The 24,158-nt window shown below is 52.6% G+C and overlaps 3 protein-coding genes across 6 annotated transcripts; all 3 read left to right on the top strand.

Moving 5' to 3' along the window:
* The first annotated feature begins 5,691 nt into the window (after positions 1-5,691).
* Positions 5,692-10,621, top strand: LOC148813596 (uncharacterized). Its single transcript, XM_088908180.1, has 3 exons — positions 5,692-6,662; positions 7,573-7,755; positions 9,458-10,621. The coding sequence occupies exons 1-3, from the start codon at positions 6,524-6,526 to the stop codon at positions 9,757-9,759; spliced, it is 624 nt and encodes a 207-aa protein (XP_088764306.1). The 5' UTR covers positions 5,692-6,523; the 3' UTR covers positions 9,760-10,621.
* A 1,008-nt stretch (positions 10,622-11,629) lies between these two features.
* LOC148813597 (uncharacterized) lies at positions 11,630-22,628 on the top strand. Of its 3 annotated transcripts, none has more exons than XM_088908163.1 (4): positions 11,630-11,868; positions 18,735-18,798; positions 19,446-19,645; positions 20,761-22,628. In XM_088908163.1, the coding sequence occupies exons 2-4, from the start codon at positions 18,746-18,748 to the stop codon at positions 22,626-22,628; spliced, it is 2,121 nt and encodes a 706-aa protein (XP_088764289.1). In that variant the 5' UTR covers positions 11,630-11,868; positions 18,735-18,745. The 3 variants fall into 3 exon arrangements, with proteins under 3 accessions (XP_088764289.1, XP_088764287.1, XP_088764288.1); XM_088908161.1 differs by lacking the exon at positions 11,630-11,868 and adding an exon at positions 17,428-17,512; XM_088908162.1 differs by lacking the exon at positions 11,630-11,868 and adding an exon at positions 18,547-18,607.
* LOC148813598 (uncharacterized) lies at positions 11,796-16,321 on the top strand. Of its 2 annotated transcripts, XM_088908177.1 has the most exons (4): positions 11,796-11,892; positions 13,460-13,501; positions 14,146-14,331; positions 15,505-16,321. In XM_088908177.1, the coding sequence occupies exons 2-4, from the start codon at positions 13,462-13,464 to the stop codon at positions 15,849-15,851; spliced, it is 573 nt and encodes a 190-aa protein (XP_088764303.1). In that variant the 5' UTR covers positions 11,796-11,892; positions 13,460-13,461; the 3' UTR covers positions 15,852-16,321. The 2 variants fall into 2 exon arrangements, with proteins under 2 accessions (XP_088764303.1, XP_088764302.1); XM_088908176.1 differs by lacking the exon at positions 11,796-11,892 and having other exon boundaries at positions 12,289-13,501.
* Positions 22,629-24,158: the final 1,530 nt, after the last annotated feature.

Here is a 24,158-nt window from a genome sequence, read left to right on the forward strand (position 1 = left end):
TCCGAGGGGCAGGGCCAATCGCCCTGCTTGTGGGTAGAAGCTATTGAGGAGTCTGGTGGTCAGTGTCCGCATGCTCTTGTGTCTCTTGCCTGAGGGCAGTGGGCTGAAGGGCTCATGCCCGGGCTGGTGACGAAAGCATGTTTAGAGTTGTAGGTCATGTCGTGTCACCTAGGGTTCATATCGGTAAGACCACTAAGGTTACCTCCTAATTCACTACAGAGACGTGTTTCCTTCAGAGTCCTGTCCATCCTCTTCCTGGTGTACTCTAACCTTAGATCATCTCAGGACGCCACAACACTCCCAGTCCTACCCACTGAGAGACGGAGTCTGGGAACCAGTGACGGCACTGGGGTATTTGTAATGCTAAGCAGCAGAGATACATGTATTTAACCCAGCAGAGGAAGAGACGTACAGTACATATGCAGTCTAAAGAGTTCAGGAATACTGATCGATTGCTGAGAATACTGATATTCGCATGGCTTGCTGGTATTGTGCTACTGGAAAAGTCCCAGCGTGCACAGAGAGTGTTTAGTGGTCAGTGTGCTGCTTGTAGGATCTCTTCAGCGCATCATACAGTACGAGTTATATACAGAGGGGACGAGGCTCACTATGATGCTGTAGGCTGCACTGCGCACTGTTAGACACTGGGCCTGCTTTTCCCTTTTTCCCTTTTCTGGTTTTTCTTCCCACTTTTTTTAGGTTTTAAGGCTTTGGAGACCCATCTCACAGCCTGCTCATTGATGGGACAGCTGTCCAGCAGTCCCCCCACTGTCTCATGGAACAGACAGTCCACAGTCACTGTGTCTCTCCTGGTCACCAGTCTGCTGCTCTCAGCCACAACTGCCTCGGGGTTGTAGGTGTGGTGCATCACCACCAGGGCGGCGGGCTTGTCCCCTGTGGAGAGAGACAGAGACAGGGTCCTGATTGAGCACCTGCAGACTCTCCTGTCCTCTGAGAGCAGAGCTGTAGGACCTCAGAGCCCTGAGACGCAGACAGACGAGACTCTTCAACAGTGTCCACTCACCTGGCTCAGGTAAGTCCCAGGACACAGCACAGCGCCACGGTCTAGACAGGTGTGAGTCCTCACAATGGTCAAGATGGAGGGTTTCAATCTTGGAACCTCATTTTAATTGATTAGTCCCCCATCTGGATAATTAACCAAGCGATTAAAAGAACCACTTCACTAGGTGAAGGTTAAAAATGTATTTAATACGTTAAGTATGACGTCGCATCATCTAGGTGGGGCTGCACATTGGTGGAGACAGTGGGATCCCCGTCACCTGGAAAGCGCTTTGAGTGGAGTGTCCAGAACAGCGTGTATCTATACAAGTGTAAGACATTATTACTGCTATTAAGTAGTGCCCTCTTGGGGACATTTTGTGTAATGTTTGTGAGTCCCCATTTAATGCACTTTAATGCACAGACCTGCTGATCAGTGAACCTCATACCTCGTACACCTACAGCATTATCTGCTGAGCAGGCAGCAGCCAAGCTCTTGCAGTGCAGGGACTTTAGTTATGAGAGCAGGTTAGGGGTCTGGGCTCAGAACTGGAAAGCTCAAGTCCTTCACTCCAGGGAGGTGGGCGAATGATATCAGTCACTTTGGATAAAAGCGTCAAGCCGTTCAATTATCTTTATAGTGAAGGCATTTCTGTTTCCTGTCCATCACAGAGGAACACGTCTGTGCTTCTGTCTCTGAATGGGCAGAGAGCTTTCTGTCTTCTCCCATCTCTTCTAGAAAAGGGTCCCTGATCCCTTCGAATTCAATTTTACCTGGAATCATCTGGAGGGCGTGGTCGATATCAGTCCCTATCCGAGAGCTGAGAGGACAGAAAGTCACGATGGCGTCACACTGACTCTGAACTGAACATTCGCTTTCAATGAGTAAGTCTCAGCACACTCCTGCCCCTCACTGAGAGCAGCCCAACACCGACCTGCCCTGTAATCACACACACACACCTCGACCACAGTCACACACACTGCTGCTCACACACAGGTCCTGAGAGGAGCTGTCCTGTTAAACACACACACACCTCGACAACAGTCACACACACTGCTGCTCACACACAGGTCCTGAGAGGAGCTGTCCTGTTAAACACACACACACACACCTCGACAACAGTCACACACACTGCTGCTCACACACAGGTCCTGAGAGGAGCTGTCCTGTTAAACACACACACACACCTCGACAACAGTCACACACACTGCTGCTCACACACAGGTCCTGAGAGGAGCTGTCCTGTTAAACACACACACACACACCTCGACAACAGTCACACACACTGCTGCTCACACACAGGTCCTGAGAGGAGCTGTCCTGTTAAACACACACACACACACCTCGACAACAGTCACACACACTGCTGCTCACACACAGGTCCTGAGAGGAGCTGTCCTGTTAAACACACACACACACACCTCGACAACAGTCACACACACTGCTGCTCACACACAGGTCCTGAGAGGAGCTGTCCTGTTAAACACACACACACACCTCGACAACAGTCACACACACTGCTGCTCACTCACAGGTCCTGAGAGGAGCTGTCCTGTTAAACACACACACACCTCGACAACAGTCACACACACTGCTGCTCACACACAGGTCCTGAGAGGAGCTGTCCTGTTAAACACACACACACACACCTCGACAACAGTCACACACACTGCTGCTCACACACAGGTCCTGAGAGGAGCTGTCCTGTTAAACACACACACACACACACCTCGACAACAGTCACACACACTGCTGCTCACACACAGGTCCTGAGAGGAGCTGTCCTGTTAAACACACACACACACACCTCGACAACAGTCACACACACTGCTGCTCACACACAGGTCCTGAGAGGAGCTGTCCTGTTAAACACACACACACACACCTCGACAACAGTCACACACACTGCTGCTCACACACAGGTCCTGAGAGGAGCTGTCCTGTTAAACACACACACACACACCTCGACAACAGTCACACACACTGCTGCTCACACACAGGTCCTGAGAGGAGCTGTCCTGTTAAACACACACACACACCTCGACAACAGTCACACACACTGCTGCTCACTCACAGGTCCTGAGAGGAGCTGTCCTGTTAAACACACACACACACCTCGACAACAGTCACACACACTGCTGCTCACACACAGGTCCTGAGAGGAGCTGTCCTGTTAAACACACACACACACCTCGACAACAGTCACACACACTGCTGCTCACACACAGGTCCTGAGAGGAGCTGTCCTGTTAAACACACACACACACCTCGACAACAGTCACACACACTGCTGCTCACACACAGGTCCTGAGAGGAGCTGTCCTGTTAAACACACACACACACCTCGACAACAGTCACACACACTGCTGCTCACACACAGGTCCTGAGAGGAGCTGTCCTGTTAAACACACACACACACACCTCGACAACAGTCACACACACTGCTGCTCACACACAGGTCCTGAGAGGAGCTGTCCTGTTAAACACACACACACACACCTCGACAACAGTCACACACACTGCTGCTCACACACAGGTCCTGAGAGGAGCTGTCCTGTTAAACACACACACACACCTCGACAACAGTCACACACACTGCTGCTCACACACAGGTCCTGAGAGGAGCTGTCCTGTTAAACACACACACACACCTCGACAACAGTCACACACACTGCTGCTCACACACAGGTCCTGAGAGGAGCTGTCCTGTTAAACACACACAAACACCTCGACAACAGTCACACACACTGCTGCTCACACACAGGTCCTGAGAGGAGCTGTCCTGTTAAACACACACACACACACCTCGACAACAGTCACACACACTGCTGCTCACACACAGGTCCTGAGAGGAGCTGTCCTGTTAAACACACACACACACCTCGACAACAGTCACACACACTGCTGCTCACACACAGCCCCACTGCACACAGGTGCTGTCAGGACTGGGAGAAAAAGGCGATTTATTCCCAAGATCAGTAAAAACAGGAAGAAGTGAAGAATTTCCGCGACTCCAAACGAAAGTAAAACTTCAAGCCGAAGCAACAAGACGGACGACCCCCGCGTGTCTCTCCCGGTCACAGTCCCTGGAGGGACAGGAGCGCCGCCTGCCGGCCGAGCCGGGTCTCGCTTTCGGTTTCGCTCGGCTCGGCTCGGCTCGGCTCGGCTCGGCGGGGTGTCTGCGCAGGCGCAGCTGCTTCCGGGTCCCGGTCCGGCTCTGCGTGTTCTCGGCTGAATGACAGTGAGATTCGCTGGTTTACAGACCTCATCTGGCCTATAGACCTATCGACCGTGACCCCCCTCACGCCCGCTTAACCTCTGAACGACTGAGACGGTCGTTTTGGGTTTTTTTCCTGTGTCGTGACATCTGTCCCTGGACTCCCTAGTCTGTTCTATCTTCCCTGTTGTTTTTTTTTTATATAAAAATAAAGAAATAAAGATATTTTAAAAATCCGTATCCCACCTTCTACCCACAAGCGGGGCGATTGGCGAACACACCTGCACCCTCTCCCTCATGATGATCACATCTCCAGTCATTGTTTACGTTCAGGCTGTTTACTTGTTGACTTCAAGGTGCAGTATATAAATAGGACAGAAGATAAGACAGCAGACAGTAACACAATAGCAAGAACAGTAACATGTAATAACATAACATAAATAACATGTAATCAAGTCATCACAACTGTGCAAAATTCCGCAAACAGAGAAAATATAACAGGACAAAAACAGTGCAAGGTAATTCTTGGAACAGTGAAAAAATGTTTTTTTTTTTGCACCTTGTCTGCTGTTAGTTTGTCTGTTGTCTTGATGCGCTGTCTGCCCTCTGTGTTTTTACTCTTGTTTTAACAATCGGGAGACTCTCTGTAAGTAAGAATTCCATCGTACCAGCACACGTACCGGTTACATATGGCAGGAAAGTTCAAGTTCAAGTTGTGCGGAGAACTTTTTTATTTATCACTGTGTCGGAACCAGTCGGTCTCGGAACCGCACACACTCAGAGAGAGAGAGAGAGAGAGAGAGAGAGTCTCCCAATAATGCTCCAGCCGCCTACAGTATATGGCAATATTTTATAATATGTCTTTGTTGTAAATGTCTGTAACACGTCTGTAGATTTTATTTTACTTCTATTTTTTGTTGTGTTTAATGTAAATATCATTACTTTCATTTGCTTTGGCAACACTGATTGTACCCATCGGTCATGCTGATAAAGCACCTTGAATTGAAATTGAGAGAGAGAGGAGGGTGGGGTGCCCGTACCCGAGTCTGGTCCGGACGCCCTGTCGTACCCCAGAGCGAGCGCCAGGTGGCGCTGCGGAGCACGGCGTGAGGTGCCCGGGACTTCACCAGACTGGACGTGTCGCGGCCGCACCAGGCTCAGGTACGGGCACCCCCCCTCCGTCCCTTTCTCCCTCTCTCTCTCTCTGAGTGTGTGCGGTTCCGAGACCGACTGGTTCCGACACAGCCCGGCCCAAGAGGAAAGCCAGCCCGAGCGGACCGGCGCTCCCGGTTTCTCCTCCACAAGGAGCTCCGCCTCTGGCTGCGGTTTTCCACCGGTGTGAAACCCCCCGGCTCCTCGCTCCCGGCGCTGTCAGGAGACGGGTGGTTTTATTTTTTTTGGGGGGGGGGTCGTTATCAAGTGCTGAGGCACGAGTCTGTTTCCACTCATCCCGAAAGCTGGGCCGAAGTGGAAGTGAAACTGGCTCCCAGTCCGGTGGTGGTGGTGGTGGGGGGAGGCGGAGGCGTCCTTTCCAGAGTCGGGACGAGTTCAGAGACGTGGTTTGTGACGTCTCGGGCCGAGCGCGTGTTGGTTGGTTTGTTTGTTTGTTATTTTGTGTTGTTGTTGTTGTTTCTGATGACCGCTCACACTAGCCGGATTTGTTCCGCGCTGAATCCGAGTCCCGGTGGAGCTCCTTCGCCTCCGAGGACTCCCGCGGCGCCGAGCTCGTCGGCCTGTCGGGCTCCGGGGATATCGGGGTTCGGGGTTCGGGGTTCGGGCCTCCCCCCCCCTCCGTCGGAGGGCGACAGAGGGGTGCGATCGCGGCTCCGAGGACGAATCTCGCTCAGGCGCCCCGTGAGAGTCGCTGTCGTCCCGGTCCGAGAGCCAGTCGGTTTCCAGAAACACAAGCAGCACAGCCGGGAGGTGGAGACTGAGGAGGGACAGGAGAGACAGGAGACACATGGACCCAGGGGGAGAGACAGGAGACACAGTGGACACAGGGGAGTGACAGGAGACAGTGGGCACGTGGACACAGGGGAGTGACAGGAGACACAGTGGAGTGACAGGAGACACAGTGGACAGAGAAGAGGGACAGGAGACACACGGGATACGTGGACACAGGGGAACGACAGGAGACACAGTGGACACAGAATAGGGACAGGAGACACAGGGGAGTGACAGGAGACACAGTGGACACAGAAGAGGGACAGGAGACACACGGGATATGTGGACACAGGGGAACGACAGGAGACACATGGACACAGAAGAGGGACAGGAGACAGTGGGCACATGGACACAGGAGCGCAATGGGAGACACAGTGGACAGGGCACTGTGGTCTTCAGGAAGATTAAATCATCACCCTGGTTCACATCCCTCATTTTCCTCCTTCCCTGCTGTTCCAGAGTCTGCATCAATGTTCAGCTGTTGGAAGAAAAAATCAGCCCGTAAGTTACTCTTTTTCTGGCTGTTTCTCTGCTCTGTTTACAAACGTGCATTTGTACAGATATGCCTGAAAAAAAAATATCCAACTTACACTTTCTTGCAAAAATTCTAGTCCCTGCTCATCACACTGTTCCTAGAGGCGCAGCACTTTACAGACGCTGTGTAGTCAGGTGCCACTGTGTCAGTCTGTCACTTCACAGACGCTCCCTGACAAGGCTGGCCGCTGTGTAGTCAGGTGCCACTGTGTCAGTCTGTCACTTCACAGACGCTCCCTGACAAGGCTGGCCGCTGTGTAGTCAGGTGCCACTGTGTCAGTCTGTCACTTCACAGACGCTCCCTGACAAGGCTGGCCGCTGTGTAGTCAGGTGCCACTGTGTCAGTCTGTCACTTCACAGACGCTCCCTGACAAGGCTGGCCGCTGTGTAGTCAGGTGCCACTGTGTCAGTCTGTCACTTCACAGACGCTCCCTGACAAGGCTGGCCGCTGTGTAGTCAGGTGCCACTGTGTCAGTCTGTCACTTCACAGACGCTCCCTGACAAGGCTGGCCGCTGTGTTGTCAGGTGCCACTGTGTCAGTCTGTCACTTCACAGACGCTCCCTGACAAGGCTGGCCGCTGTGTAGTCAGGTGTGTAGTTCTGCCTGCCTTGTGTGCAGTGTGTGTCCCTGCCTCTGCATGGAGCTCCTGTCTGGGCAGTAACAGGCTACAGGAAGCCTGCTGTTTGTACATTAATCCCATTATAGATGATCCTTGTGTTTCCATCACTATTTGTCATGTGGTGGGTGGGATGTACGGTATACAACAGACATATTTTCCCGTTAATTAGAATAATTAAAAATGCCTTATTCAAGCTTTAAATTGTCAAACGGGTGACATGTCGCCCACTTGCATATCTCTGTTTTATATCTGTCCAGTTAAAGTCCACTTCCTGGTCACTGGAAAAGCCCTGGGTGCTGACCAGGTGTTCAAAGACAAGCTGATGAAGAGCACTGGGATTGAAGAGAGCACTGAGGAAGAGTGTGATGCGCTCGTAGTCTTCTGTCCCGTCAGCTCTCGGATAGGGACTGACATCGACGCCGCCCTCCGGAACATTCCAGGTGAGGGGTTACAAAGACATCAACCAAACCTCACACTAACCCCACCTCAACTTGAACCCCAACCCTGACACAGGTCTGACACAGGTCTGACACAGCTCTGACACAATTACAAGAAAAAGTTAATGAATAATGTCTTACACTTATATAGCGCCTTTCTGGACACTCCACTCAAAGCGCTGTACAGGTCATGGGGATCCCCTCCACCCCCACCAGTGTGTACCCCACCTGCATGATGCTCCAGTCCGCTCCCCACACACCAGCTCTCAGTGGGGAGGAGAGCAGTGGGATGAGGCCAGTTCAGAGAGGGGGGTGATCAGGAGGCCATGATGGGTCAAGACCAGGGGGGTAATTGGGGCAGGACACTGGGGTAACACCCCTACTCTTCTCGAGAGACACCCCGGGATTGTCAATGACCACAGAGAGTCAGGACCTCGGTTTGACATCTCATCCGAAGGACGGCGCCTGTTTACGGTCCAGTGTCCCCCGTCACTATACTGGGGCATCAGGACCCACACAGACCGCAGGGTGAGAGCGCCCCCTGCTGGCCCCACTGACACCTCCTCCAGCAGCAGCCTCAGCTCTCCTCCCAGGAGTCTCCCCTCCAGGTACTGGCCAGGCTCCCCCTGCTGGGCTCCAGTGGGGCTGTGAGCTGGGTGAGAGCGCCCCCTGCTGGCCCCACTCACACCTCCTCCAGCAGCAGCCTCAGCTCTCCTCCCAGGAGTCTCCCCTCCAGGTACTGACCAGACTCCCCCTGCTGGGCTCCAGTGGGGCTGTGAGCTGGGTGAGAGCGCCCCCTGCTGGCCCCACTTACAGCTCTCACAGGAGTCTCCCCTCCAGGTACAGGCCAGACTCCCCCAGCTGGGCTCCAGTGGGCTGTGAGCTGGGTGAGAGCGCCCCCTGCTGGCCCCACTCACACCTCCTCCAGCAGCAGCCTCAGCTCTCCTCCCAGGAGTCTCCCCTCCAGGTACTGGCCCAGGCACCCCCTGCTGGGCTCCAGTGGGGCTGTGAGCTGGGTGAGAGCGCCCCCTGCTGGCCCCACTCACACCTCCTCCAGCAGCAGCCTCAGCTCTCCCAGGAGTCTCCCCTCCAGGTACTGGCCAGGCTCACACCTGCTGGGCTCCAGTGGGGCTGTGAGCTGGGTGAGAGCGCCCCCTGCTGGCCCCACTCACACCTCCTCCAGCAGCAGCCTCAGCTCTCCCAGGAGTCTCCCCTCCAGGTAGAAGCTTGTGAGCCCTTTGGAATTGATGGGAACACCCGACTCCAGTTAGCTTTGGGAGAAGTCCATAGCCAAGCCTGGACTGTGGATGTTTAGACGATGTGTGTTCAGTACCGACAGGAAGAAGTACAAGTGTTTGTGTCTTATTAGTTTAAGCAAATTGTGACTAAGTTAATAGTTGTTTTTGACTTGGTTGTTTTTATGGGTCATTAATGCAGAAATCCAGGTAATTCCAAAGGGTATCACACACTTTTTCTTGCAACTGTATGTATGTGCAGTAATATGTTGTCAGCAGCTGTCTAAATCATGTTGCCCGATGTATTTGGGTCCTGAGAAATTCGGCTGATCAGGGCTCAGGGGAGGTGACAGTCTCACCTATTAAACCTCCATTCTGACTGATGACTGTCTGTGCTTCAGTACTGCTGTACTACTCACTCAGACCCTGCAGGTGCTCAGTCAGGACCCTGTCTCTGTCTGTCTCCACAGGGGACAAGCCCGCTGTCCTGGTGGTGATGCACCACACCTACAACCGTGAGGCAGTTGTGGCTGAGAGCAGCAGACTGGTGACCAGGAGAGACACAGTGACTGTGGACTGTCTGTTCCATGAGACAGTGGGGGGACTGCTGCGCAACTGTCCCACCAATAAGCAGGCTGTGAAACAGGTCTCCAAAGCCTTAAAACCTAAAAAAAGTGGGAAGAAAAACCAGAGAAAGGGAAAAGTAGGCCCAGTGTCTAACAGTGTGAGCCTCGTCCCCTCTGTATATAACTCGTACTGTATGATGCGCTGAAGAGATCCGACAGGCAGCACACTGACCACTAAACACTCTCACTCTCTGTGCACGCTGGGACTTTTCCAGTAGCGCAATACCGGCAAGCCATGCGAACATCAGCACATCAGACGTGAATTCGGGGACTTTTACCAGACGTTTCAGAAAATCCTCTAATTAAATCCCCCCCATCCACCCCCCAAAAACAGGACAGGCTTGGGGGAACCGACACGCGGGCAGCTGGGTGAGTTTTCTGGACCGAGGCTCCTTGTGTGAGGAGTTTGCATGTGCTGCTCTCCAGAGTACACGGTCCATCGCGTTACATAGCGCCACAACTTCCTCCTGGTCGATCCCGAGCCCTCGGGCGTTCTGGGTCTGGCAGAGTGATCTCCTGCCGAGCTGCAGCCTGGGCCCCTGTCAGATATCTGGGGCCCCCGTGATCAGATCAGGCTCTCCTTCCAGAAATAACCCCCACGCGACGTCATGAAGCTTCATAACCATGTGTGGCGCCGTGAAGGCCGTTCAGAACAGCAGTGCTGCTGTAAAACCCGGTCCCTGGCCCTCCCTGGCACTCAGGGCGTGTCTAGACATCAGCTCAACACTAACAGAAGCAGCAGACTGCGTGGGGCTTTGCTCTTGAAGCCTTTACAAGACCTGCTGTTGTTAAATCTGTTCATTTCTTGTGTGTTTTTTTTTTTATAAATCAGATCGATGGCTGATTGTAAAGAGTCTTCTCACTGGACTTGTGGTCTCACTAAAAAAAAGTGATGAAATGAGACTATTGTCATCGTGTTTGTGTCTAATACAGTGTCATACTGGAGAAGTGTGTTTATTGTCATTGTGCAGACTTATTGGACACACACACTCCTGTACAGACTCTTATTGGACACACTGTATAGACACACACTCTCCTGTACAGACTCTTATTGGACACACTGTATAGACACACACACTCTCCTGTACAGACTCTTATTGGACACACTGTATAGACACACACACACACTCATGTACAGACTCTTATTGGACACACTGTAGAGACACACTGTATAGACACACACTCCTGTACAGATTCTTATTGGACACACTGTATAGACACACACACACTCCTGTACAGACTCTTATTGGACACACTGTATAGACAAACACACTCCTGTACAGACTCTTATTGGACACACTGTATAGACACACACACACTCCTGTACAGACTCTTATTGACACACTGTATAGACACACACACACTCCTGTACAGACTCTTATTGGACACACTGTATAGATGTGCACACACACACACTCCTGTACAGACTCTTATTGGACACACTGTATAGACACACACACCTGTACAGACTCTTATTGGACACACTGTATAGAAACACACACGCTCCTGTACAGACTCTTATTGGACACACTGTATAGACACACACACACACCTGTACAGACTCTTACTGGACACACTGTATAGACACACACACACTCCTGTACAGACTCTTATTGGACACACTGTATAGATGCGCACACACACACACCTGTACAGACTCTTATTGGACACACTGTATAGACACACACACCTGTACAGACTCTTATTGGACACACTGTATAGACACACACACTCCTGTACAGACTCTTATTGGACACACTGTATAGACACACACACACACACTCCTGTACAGACTCTTATTGGACACACTGTATAGACACACACACACTCCTGTACAGACTCTTATTGACACACTGTATAGACACACACACACTCCTGTACAGACTCTTATTGGACACACTGTATAGACACACACACTCCTGTACAGACTCTTATTGGACACACTGTATAGACACACACACCTGTACAGACTCTTATTGGACACACTGTATAGACACACACACACACACTCCTGTACAGACTCTTATTGGACACACTGTACAGACACACACTCCTGTACAGACTCTTATTGGACACACTGTATAGACACACACACCTGTACAGACTCTTATTGGACACACTGTATAGATGCGCACACACACACACACCTGTACAGACTCTTATTGACACACACTTTTACTTTCGTTATCACTGCTCTGGGACTGCACGTCGTCGCCTGAGCTTCACAACCTCGTCTCACTTTCTTCCGACGTGAAGTGCGTTTATTTTCATTTATCTGGGTGAGTATGGCGGCCAGTTTATAGCGATGCCCGCAGCCTGCAAGGCTGAGAGCCCTTGGTTTGTGTATTTCATCTCAACAAATGACCCCTGTCTCCATCTGTGGGGATTCTCCTGTATGCATGTACAGCTGTCCGCTGCCCTTTCGTTTACTTCACCGGGTTAATCCGGTTTCGGGGGCTCGGCCGGGCGTGGACCCCCGTGAGTCTGGGCCGTGAAGACATTTATTCCTAACAAATCGCAAACAGCGCTCCGACACGTTTCCGGCCTCTCGGGTCGTGTTTTTGCGGTCTTTTCGAGTCACGGAAGTTCTGTATCCGGCCGACAGCAGGGCGCTTCAGAGTTCAGCGAGTTTGCAAGACTGCGCAGCAGCCGCGGTTTCTCTCTCTCTCTCTCCTGCGGCAGGCCGGACTTCGGCTCTCGTCGTCATCATGGCTTCTCGGAAACTGAAACCGAGTTTAAACTCGGCTCAGCCCCACCTCGGTCCTGACGGAGCTCCCGTGTTGGTCAGACAGAAAGCGAGGGCCGTTTCCCCGCTTGTGTGAGTGTGTGTGTGTGTGAGATTTGGCTGTTCGGAACCGCCTTCTCTTTCCACAGAGATCCACACGACAGCAGTCCTTCCGTGAATACTGTGTGTGCTTACCTGCAGCCGTGGGCAGTTTGCGAGCGCCTGTCGCTAAGGTTAAAGAAACGTGTTTTACCACCGGTACATCACGATGAGGACTGCTGTCCAGGTGCGTTCTCTCGCGTCCTCCTGAATCGCTTCCCCAAAAAAAAGGACTAAAAGCGATTTCCCCCCCCCCCCCCTTACATGCTCATCCCTATCCCAGGTTCTTGAGATCCAGTTCTGTCGTCGGTTTTCCTCTCTCCGGACCGGAACCTCGATGCCCTTGAGCTACAAGCCCGACAAAGTGTGTGTGTGTGTGTGGGGCGGGTTCGGGTCGGTTTTGTACTGTACGACTAAGGGTTCGGGTTTTTGTTTTCTAATAAGTCCGAATGAATTATTGCTGGTGGGTGTTTTACATTTATTTTTAGTAGCAGACATTTGTAACTCCTTATGTACTCTCTCTCTCTCCCCCCCCTCCTATGGGCGAAACAAAGCCCACCTAGCTAACAGTTATCAGCCGTTCTCCACTTGAAAACGTATCACAGGTTTATCAAACTCTGCTTTGAACACCCCCTCCCCATGTTCCTCGCCCTCCAGGGGGCGCCCTATCCACTGCCCGCTAGTGTAGTAGGGCACGGGTGGGGGTGCAGGGGGTCAGTGTTACTGCCTCACGGTGCTGGGGCCCCGCGTTCGGCTCCATTCCAGACCTGGGGGGGATGCTGTCTGGGTGGAGTCTGCGTGTTCCCCCTGTGTGTGTATGGGTGACCTCCGGGTGCTCCTCGGCCCACACTCACACTGGCGGGTGAACTGGCCTTTGGAAAAGACCGGCGCAGGTGAGAGTGAGTGCCTGTGTGTGCTTTGCGTGAGCTCTGCTCCTGGGGCTTGCTGGGATAGGCCCCAGTACCCCGTACTGGGTAGATGGTTCTTGACAGCGAACCTTGAGCGTCTTTTCACTTTTCCAGGTATGGCCCTGAAACACAGAAAACTCGGCCTCAGACCGAAAGGTAAGCTCCCGATGCGTCGATACGAACAGACCAGCTGAACTCCCACGGCGGGACCAACGTTTTTAATGTCAGGCCAGCGTCTCGAGATGCATAACGGTCTCGGGCTTAATTGTTATTTTTACTCATTCAGAGAGGGTATTCTGGGATCTTGAGTTGTCTAGAGACGAGTCCCCCTGTGACTTGGCTGGGAGTCCAGACTGACGACGGAGACGTTTTTTTAAGAAACTTGACGGGTATTTTTAATGGCGGATCAACACTCTCCTTCAGGTTCTGAGGTGGAAAAGTCGCGGAGTTTTTAGACTCTCTGGCTCAGAAACGAGGAGCCCTGTGACGTAGCACAGTAACATTTCTTTGGGAATGACCGGGATGATTCTGTCAGCTCTTGGCTGTTCTTGAACGCCTCCGTCTTTGGTTATCAGAGGGCGGTTTGTGTAGGAAAGGGTTCGCACACTCTCTGACATTTGGTGTCAGCGGTGGGATGTGTAAATCAGCGTTCGATTTTTCCAGTGAGTAAGAATATTTCAATGTTTCAGACTTTTGCCTTGGTGAGCTTCACATCTCCCAGACTATCACCTGTTGCAGGACAGAGAGATATATATATATGTATTCTCTCCACTGTTCCTCTCTGCTTTACATCCGTGCAGTCAAAATCCACTTCCAGAAAGCTGGGGTTACCCATGAAGCCGACCAGCAGTTCAAGGAAAAGCTCGGGAAGTCCATCAAGTTCAGAGAGTGTGAACAACAAGAAGACTGTCAAGCAGTCGTGGTCTTCTGTCCGGTCAGCTCTCGGATCGGGACCGACATCGACGCAGCCCTCCAGCAGATTCCAGGTGAGGGGTGACAAAGATATATGCATATATGTGTAAGAAGACATTGGGAAAGACACCCGAAACCAAGACGATCCTGAAGCTAGGATCACACCTCCCTCCTTCTCTCAACGACAGACCCGCTTCCTCCTAATCCTCTCTGCTCTCATGCAGGTGTCGACTTCACCCCTCTCACCACCTGAGTGCCCACTCTGCCCCCCCCCGCTCCTGCCTCCTCCTCCTCTCTCCTGCCTCCCCCTGCTCCCGCCTCCTTCTCCTCTCTCCTGGCTCCCCCTGCTCCCGCCTCCTTCTCCTCTCTCCTGGCTCCCCCTGCTCCTGCCTCCTCCTCCTCTCTCCTGCCCCCCCCCCTGCTCCTGCCTCCTCCTCCTCTCTCCTGCCTCCCCCTGCTCCCGCCTCCTTCTCCTCTCTCCTGGCTCCCCCTGCTCCTGCCTCCACCTCCTCTCTCCTGCCCCCCCTGCTCCTCCTCCTCCTCTCTCCTGCCTCCCCCTGCTCCCGCCTCCTCCTCCTCTCTCCTGCCTCCCCCTGCTCCTGCCTCCTCCTCCTCTCTCCTGCCTCCCCCTGCTCCTGCCTCCTCCTCCTCTCTCCTGCCTCCCCCTGCTCCTCCTTCTCCTCTCTCCTGCCTCCCCCTGCTCCTCCTTCTCCTCTCTCCTGCCTCCCCCTGCTCCTGCCTCCACCTCCTCTCTCCTGCCCCCCCCTGCTCCTCCTTCTCCTCTCTCCTGCCTCCCCCTGCTCCTGCCTCCACCTCCTCTCTCCTGCACCCCCCTGCTCCTGCCTCCTCCTCCTCTCTCCTGCCCCCCCTGCGCCTGCCTCCACCTCCTCTCTCCTGGCTCCTCCTGCTCCCACCTCCTCCTCCTCTCTCCTGACCCCCTGCTCCTGCCTCCTCCTCTCTCCTGACTCCTCCTGCTCCCACCTCCTCCTCCTCTCTCCTGACTCCTGTTCTCCAGGGCTGTATAATCTCTGTCCTTCTCATGCCTGAAGAGTAAGGCTCCACAGTTGAAACGTTGTGGTTCCTGTCTTGTCTTTCCAGCCTGGAATAAACTCTTCACTTGCTCCTCTGCAGCCTGTGCCTGCCGACGCAGCTGCCTGCTTGAACTTCTATATATGTGCAGTAATATGTTGTCAGCAGCTGACCCTGCAGGTGCTCAATCAGGACCCTGTCTCTGTCTGTCTCCACAGGGGACAAGCCCGCTGTCCTGGTGATGATGCACCACACCTACGACCGTGAGGCAGTTGTGGCTGAGAGCAGCAGACTGGTGAGCAGGAGTGACACTGTGACTGTGGACTGTCTGTTCCATGAGACAAAGGGGGGGTTGCTGGAGAAGTGTCCCATCAATAAGGAGGCTGTGAGATCAGCCAAAATAAATTTAAAGAAAATGAAGAAGAAGGTGAAGAAGAGGGAGAAGGATGAGAAAAAGAAGAGGACGAAGGAGGAGAAGAAGAGGAAGGAGGTGGAGAAGAAGAGGGAGAAGGAGGAGAAAAAGAAGAGGAAGAGGGAGAAGAAGAAGGGGAAGAAGGAGAAATAGTCCCAGATTACACTGCTCAGTGCAGGGTCACTGTTCTCCTCTCCACACCTCCTTGGTGTTCCCCAGGGCTCCATCCTGGGTCCCCTCCTGTTCTCCTGTAGCCCTCTCACCTGGCTCCTCTCCACTGTCTTCCTGCTGATGGTTCTCCAGTGTCTCTCTGCCCCCTCCTCTGATGCCCAGGTCTCCTCCTCAACACAGACGAGATGGGCTGTTGGTGCCCTCCACTCACCCTTCATCCCTTCCTGTTGTCGCAGTTAGATACTTCACAGATACACCCACACCAGGCTGGAGATGAATGTCATCACATCTTTAACCCTTTAGCTGCTTCACGAGTGTGCTGGCGGTACCAGGTCGCTTATACAGTGTCTGATGCCCCAGTGATGTACTGTGCTCCAGTCTATCACATTGTTATGATTTGTACAAATCGCAAAATCTGTGTAAGCATATGACAATAAAGCTTTGGGTTTGAATCTGGTGTTGAATTCGATATTTTTAAGAGCTTTGCGCCCCAATACAGATCCCTGTGGAACACCACTAATATCACTCTCTCCAACAGAAACACACACCACTGAACACACACCGCAGTGCTCAGGCCTGTGAGATTCCTGTCTCTGACAAGAACACTCTGACACTGAACAGACACCGCAGTGCTCAGGCCTGTGAGATTCCTGTCTCTGACAAGAACACTCTGACTCTTATTGGACACACTGTATAGACACACACACCCCTGTACAGACTCTTATTGGACACACTGTATAGACACACACACACTCCTGTACAGACTCTTATTGGACACACTGTATAGACACACACACACACTCCTGTACAGACTCTTATTGGACACACTGTATAGACACACACACACTCCTGTACAGACTCTTATTGGACACACTGTATAGACACACACACACACTCCTGTACAGACTCTTATTGGACACACTGTATAGACACACACACTCCTGTACAGACTCTTATTGACACACTGTATAGACGCACACACACACACACTCCTGTACAGACTCTTATTGGACACACTGTATAGACACACACATACTCCTGTACAGACTCTTATTGGACACACTGTATAGACACACACATACTCCTGTACAGACTCTTATTGGACACACTGTATAGACACACACACTCCTGTACAGACTCTTATTGGACACACTGTATAGACACACACACACTCCTGTACAGACTCTTATTGGACACACTGTATAGACGTACACACACACTCCTGTACAGACTCTTATTGACACACTGTATAGACGCGCACACACACACTCTCCTGTACAGACTCTTACTGACACACTGTATAGACACACACACACTCCTGTACAGACTTATTGACACACTGTATAGACGCACACACACACTCCTGTACAGACTCTTATTGGACACACTGTATAGACACACACATACTCCTGTACAGACTCTTATTGGACACACTGTATAGACACACACACACTCCTGTACAGACTCTTATTGGACACACTGTATAGACACACACACACTCTTACTGGACACACTGTATAGACACACACACACACACTTTTACTTTCGTTATCACTGCTCTGGGACTGCACGTCGTCGCCTGATCTTCACAACCTCGTCTCACTTTCTTCTGACGTGAAGTGCGTTTATTTTCATTTATCTGGGTGAGTATGGCGGTCAGTTTTTAGCGATGCGCGCAGCGCGCAAGGCTGAGAGCCTTGGTTTGTGTATTTCATCTCAACAATGACCCTGTCTCCATCTGTGGGGGTTCTCCTGTATGCATGTACAGCTGTCCGCTGCCCTTTCGTTTACTTCACCGGGTTAATCGGTTTCGGGGGCTCGGCCGGGCCGTGGACCCCCGTGAGTCGGGCCGTGAAGACATTTATTCCTAACAAATCGCAAACAGCGCTCCGACACGTTTCCGGCCTCTCGGGTCGTGTTTTTACGGTCTTTTCGAGTCACTGCAGTTCTGTATCCGGCCGACAGCAGGGCGCTTCAGAGTTCAGCGAGTTTGCAAGACTGCGCAGCAGCGCGGTTTCTCTCTCTCTCTCTCCCCTGCGGCAGCCGGACTTCGGCTCTCGTCATCATCATGTCTTCTCGGAAACTGAAACCCGACAAAGTGTGTGTGTGTGTGGGGGGGGGGGGGTCGGTTTTTTCATGTACTGTACGACTAAGGGTTCGGGTCGGTTCGGGTTTTTGTTTTCTAATAAGTCCGAATGAATTATTGCTGGTGGGTGTTTTACATTTATTTTTATTAGCAGAAATGTGTGACTCCTTTTGTACTCTCTCTCTCTCTTTCTCTCCCCCTCCTATGGGCGAAACAGAGCCCACCTACTGTAGCAAACAGTTGTCAGCCGTTCCCCACTTGAAAACGTATCACAGGTTTATCAAACACCCGTTTTTCTCAGCCCAAGCTCTGTAACACCGCGTCTGTGAGAATCCCTCTCTCCGCGTGTGCCTGTGTGTGACGCAGTCCGAGAGGAGGAGAGGGGCACCGGTTTCGGGTTCGGGCTTCAGTTTCATACGGTGCAGTCCTCTTTATCAAACTCTGCTTTGAACACCCCCTCCCCATGTTCCTCGCCCTCCAGGGGGCGCCCTATCCACTGCCCGCTAGTTCCCCTGCGTTCGGCTCCGTTCCAGATCTGGGGGGGATGCTGTCTGGGTGGAGTCTGCGTGTTCCTCTGTGTGTATGGGGTGACCTCCAGGTGCTCCTCGGCCCACAGGTAGCCGGGCGGGTGAACTGGAAAAGACCGGCGCAGGTGAGAGTGAGTGCTCGTGTGTGCTTTCTGTGAGCTCTGCTCCTAGGGCTTGCTGGATAGGCCCCAGTACCCGTACTGGGTAGATGGTTCTTGACAGCGAACCTTGAGTGTCTTTTCACTTTTCCAGGTCTGGACGCGATGTGCTTCAATCTCGGCTTCAATCTCAGCTGGAAACTCAGCCTCAGACCGAAAGTAAGCTCCCGATGCGTTGATACGAACAGACCAGCTGAACTCCCATGGCGGGACCAACGTTTTTTAATGTCAGGCCAGCGTCTCGAGATGCATAACGGTCTCGGGGCTTAATTGTTATTTTTACTCATTCAGAGAGGGTATTCTGGGATCTTGAGATGTCTAGAGAAGAGTCCCCCTGTGACTTGGCTGGGAGTCCAGACTGACGACGGAGACGTTTTTTAAGAAACTTGGCGGGTATTTTTAATGGCGGATCAACACTCTCCCTTCAGTTTCTGAGGTGGAAAAGTCGCGGAGTTTTTTAGACTCTCTGGCTCAGAAACGGGGAGCCCTGTGACGTAGCACAGTAACATTTCTTTGGGAATGACCGGGATGATTCTGTCAGCTCTCGGCTGTTCTTGAACGCCTCTGTCTTTGGTTATCAGAGGGCGGTTTGTGTAGGAAAGGGTTCGCACACTCTCTGACATTTGGTGTCAGCGGTGGGATGTGTAAATCAGCGTTCGATTTTTCCAGTGAGTAAGAATATTTCGATGTTTCAGGACTTTTGCCTTGGTGAGCTTCACATCTCCCAGACTATCGCCTGTTGCAGGACAGAGATATATATATATATGTATTTTCTCCACTGTCCCTCTCTGCTTTACATCCGTGCAGTCAAAATCCACTTCCAGAAAGCTGGGGTTACCCATGAAGCCGACCAGCAGTTCAAGGAAAAGCTCAAGAGAAAGTTCGGACTCTTCATCAACATGAAAGAGGAGACAAATGATAAAGAATTGCACGCAGTCGTAGTCTTCTGTCCAGTCAGCTCTCGGATCGGGACCGACATCGACGCCGCCCTCCAGAGCATTCCGGGTAACGTTTTGATATTTATGTGCCAAGCCTGTAGTCTTCTGAAAAGATTCATGTCCCTGGCCTCAGCTCTTACATCTGGTTTTGATCTCTATTCGGACAAATTCCTCTGAGCAGACGCACACCTGCCTGTCTGATTATGATTATGAACAGTGACCTCTGAGCAGATGTGATCGTGGTCACTTAAAATATACGACTAGCTACAGTACTGGAGTCTGTATATATGTGTTAGAAGACACCCGAAACCAAGACGATCCTGAAGCTAGGATCACACCTCCCTCCTTCTCTCAACGACAGACCCGTTTCCTCCTAATCCTCTCTGCTCTCATGCAGGTGTCGACTTCACCCCTCTCACCACCTGAGTGCCCACTCTGCCCCCCCTGCTCCTGCCTCCTCCTCCTCTCTCCTGCCTCCCCCTGCTCCTGCCTCCTCCTCCTCTCTCCTGCACCCCCCTTGCTCCTGCCTCCTCCTCCTCTCTCCTGCCTCCCCCTGCTCCTGCCTCCTCCTCCTCTCTCCTGGCTCCTCCTGCTCCTGCCTCCTCCTCCTCTCTCCTGCCCCCCCCTGCTCCTGCCTCCTCCTCCTCTCTCCTGCCTCCCCCTGCTCCTGCCTCCTCCTCCTCTCTCCTGACTCCCCCTGCTCCTGCCTCCTCCTCCTCTCTCCTGCCTCCCCCTGCTCCTGCCTCCACCTCCTCTCTCCTGCACCCCCCTGCTCCTGCCTCCTCCTCCTCTCTCCTGCCCCCCCTGCGCCTGCCTCCACCTCCTCTCTCCTGGCTCCTCCTGCTCCCACCTCCTCCTCCTCTCTCCTGACCCCCTGCTCCTGCCTCCTCCTCTCTCCTGACTCCCCCTGCTCCCACCTCCCCCTCTCTCTCCTGGCTCCTGTTCTCCAGGGCTGTATAATCTCTGTCCTTCTCATGCCTGAAGAGTAAGGCTCCACAGTTGAAACGTTGTGGTTCCTGTCTTGTCTTTCCAGCCTGGAATAAACTCTTCACTTGCTCCTCTGCAGCCTGTGCCTGCCGACGCAGCTGCCTGCTTGAACTTCTATATATGTGCAGTAATATGTTGTCAGCAGCTGACCCTGCAGGTGCTCAATCAGGACCCTGTCTCTGTCTGTCTCCACAGGGGACAAGCCCGCTGTCCTGGTGATGATGCACCACACCTACGACCGTGAGGCAGTTGTGGCTGAGAGCAGCAGACTGGTGAGCAGGAGTGACACTGTGGCTGTGGACTGTCTGTTCCACGAGACAGAGGGGGGACTGCTGCGCAACTGTCCCACCAATGAGCAGGCTATAAGATCAGCCAAAATAAATTTAAAGGAAATGAAGAAGAAGGTGAAGAAGAGGAAGAGGGAGATGGAGGAGAAGGAGAAAGGGAAGAAGGAGAAGGAGGTGGAGGAGAGGAAGAAGGAGAAAGAGATGAAGGAGGAGGAGGTGGAGGAGAAGGAGGAGAGGAAGAAGGAGAAAGAGATGAAGGAGGAGGAGGTGGAGGAGAAGGAGGAGGAGGAGAGGAAGAAGGAGAAAGAGATGAAGGAGGAGGAGGTGGAGGAGAAGGAGGAGGAGGAGAGGAAGAAGGAGAAAGAGATGAAGGAGGAGGAGGTGCAGGAGAAGGAGGAGGAGGAGAGGAGGAAGGAGAAAGAGATGAAGGAGGAGGAGGTGGAGGAGAAGGAGGTGGAGGAGAGGAAGAAGGAGAAAGAGATGAAGGAGGAGGAGGTGAAGGAGAAGGAGGAGGAGGAGAGGAAGAAGGAGAAAGAGATGAAGGAGGAGGAGGTGGAGGAGAGGAAGAAGGAGAAAGAGATGAAGGAGGAGGAGGTGGAGGAGAAGGAGGAGGAGGAGAGGAAGAAGGAGAAAGAGATGAAGGAGGAGGAGGTGGAGGAGAAGGAGGAGGAGGAGAGGAAGAAGGAGAAAGAGATGAAGGAGGAGGAGGTGGAGGAGAAGGAGGAGGAGGAGAGGAAGAAGGAGAAAGAGATGAAGGAGGAGGAGGTGGAGGAGAAGGAGGAGGAGGAGAGGAAGAAGGAGAAAGAGATGAAGGAGGAGGTGGAGGAGAAGGAGGAGGAGGAGAGGAAGAAGGAGAAAGAGATGAAGGAGGAGGAGGTGGAGGAGAGGAAGAAGGAGAAAGAGATGAAGGAGGAGGAGGTGGAGGAGAAGGAGGAGGAGGAGAGGAAGAAGGAGAAAGAGATGAAGGAGGAGGAGGTGGAGGAGAAGGAGGAGGAGGAGAGGAAGAAGGAGAAAGAGATGAAGGAGGAGGAGGTGGAGGAGAAGGAGGAGGAGGAGAGGAAGAAGGAGAAAGAGATGAAGGAGGAGGAGGTGGAGGAGAAGGAGGAGGAGGAGAGGAAGAAGGAGAAAGAGATGAAGGAGGAGGAGGTGGAGGAGAAGGAGGAGGAGGAGCGGAAGAAGGAGAAAGAGATGAAGGAGGAGGAGGTGGAGGAGAAGGAGGAGGGGGAGAGGAAGAAGGAGAAAGAGATGAAGGAGGAGGAGGTGGAGGAGAAGGAGGAGGAGGAGAGGAAGAAGGAGAAAGAGATGAAGGAGGAGGAGGTGGAGGAGAAGGAGGAGGAGGAGAGGAAGAAGGAGAAAGAGATGAAGGAGGAGGAGGTGGAGGAGAAGGAGGAGGAGGAGAGGAAGAAGGAGAAAGAGATGAAGGAGGAGGAGGTGCAGGAGAAGGAGGAGGAGGAGAGGAAGAAGGAGAAAGAGATGAAGGAGGAGGAGGTGGAGGAGAAGGAGGAGGAGGAGAGGAAGAAGGAGAAAGAGATGAAGGAGGAGGAGGTGGAGGAGAAGGAGGAGGAGGAGAGGAAGAAGGAGAAAGAGATGAAGGAGGAGGAGGTGGAGGAGAAGGAGGAGGAGAGGAAGAAGGAGAAAGAAATGAAGGAGGAGGAGGTGGAGAAGGAGAAAGAGGAGGAGGAGGAGGAGGTGGAGGAGAAGGAGAAGGAGAAGGAGGACAAGGAGGAGGAGGAGAATGAGGAGAAGGAGAAAGAGGAGGAGGAGGAGGAGAAGTAGTCCCAGATTACACTGCTCAGTGCAGGGTCACTGTTCTCCTCTCCACACCTCCTTGGTGTTCCCCAGGGCTCCATCCTGGGTCCCCTCCTGTTCTCCTGTAGCCCTCTCACCTGGCTCCTCTTCACTGTCTTCCTGCTGACTCATGTTCTCCTCTCACCTGTCCAGACAGGTAGATCAGTCGTGTTCCTCCTCTCGCCTGTCCAGACAGGTAGTTCAGTCGTGTTCCTCCTCTCGCCTGTCCAGACAGGAAGATCAGTCATGTTCTTCTCTCACCTGTCCAGACAGGTAGATCAGTCGTGTTCCTCCTCTCGCCTGTCCAGACAGGTAGATCAGTCATGTTCTTCTCTCATCTGTCCAGACAGGTAGATCAGTCATGTTCCTGTCTTGCCTGTCCAGACAGGTAGATCAGTCAGGTTCTTCTCTCACCTGTCCAGACAGGTAGTTCAGTCGTGTTCCTCCTCTCGCCTGTCCAGACAGGTAGTTCAGTCGTGTTCCTCCTCTCGCCTGTCCAGACAGGTAGATCAGTCGTGTTCTTCTCTCACCTGTCCAGACAGGTAGATCAGTCATGTTCTTCTCTCACCTGTCCAGACAGGTAGATCAGTCGTGTTCCTCCTCTCGCCTATCCAGACAGGAAGATCAGTCATGTTCCTCCTCTCGCCTGTCCAGACAGGTAGATCAGTCATGTTCTTCTCTCATCTGTCCAGACAGGTAGATCAGTCATGTTCCTGTCTTGCCTGTCCAGACAGGTAGATCAGTCAGGTTCTTCTCTCACCTGTCCAGACAGGTAGTTCAGTCGTGTTCCTCCTCTCGCCTGTCCAGACAGGTAGATCAGTCATGTTCTTCTCTCACCTGTCCAGACAGGTAGATAGTCATGTTCCTCTCTCGCCTGTCCAAACAGGAAGATCAGTCATGTTCCTGTCTTGCCTGTCCAGACAGGTAGATCAGTCATATTCTTCTCTCACCTGTCCAGACAGGTAGATCAGTCATGTTCTCCTCTCACCTGTCCAGACAGGTAGATCAGTCATGTTCTCCTCTCACCTGTCCAGACAGGTAGATCAGTCATGTTCTTCTCTCACCTGTCCAGACAGGTAGATCAGTCATGTTCTTCTCTCACCTGTCCAGACAGGTAGATCAGTCATGTTCTCCTCTCACCAGTCCAGACAGGTAGATCAGTCATGTTCCTCCTCTCACCTGTCCAGACAGGTAGATCGGTCATGCTCTTCTCTCGCCTGTCCAGACAGGTAGATCGGTCATGTTCTTCTCTCACCTGTCCAGACAGGTAGATCAGTCATGTTCCTCTCTCGCCTGTCCAGACAGGTAGATCAGTGCTTCTCGCTGAACAGACATAGACCCGCGTGTTGGTGGGTCTGCAGAAACACTTTAACTCCAGGCTGCCTTTATAAATATTTGAATGTTTTCCCCATTGTTGTCGCAGTTAGATACTTCACAGATACACCCACACCAGGCTAAAGATGAACGTCATCACATCTTTAACCCTTTAGCTGCTTCACGAGTCTGCTGGCGGTACCA

The sequence above is a fragment of the Atractosteus spatula genome (genome assembly GCF_055471065.1).
Source record: "Atractosteus spatula isolate fAtrSpa1 chromosome 10 unlocalized genomic scaffold, fAtrSpa1.hap1 SUPER_10_unloc_1, whole genome shotgun sequence".
NCBI lineage: Eukaryota > Metazoa > Chordata > Actinopteri > Semionotiformes > Lepisosteidae > Atractosteus > Atractosteus spatula.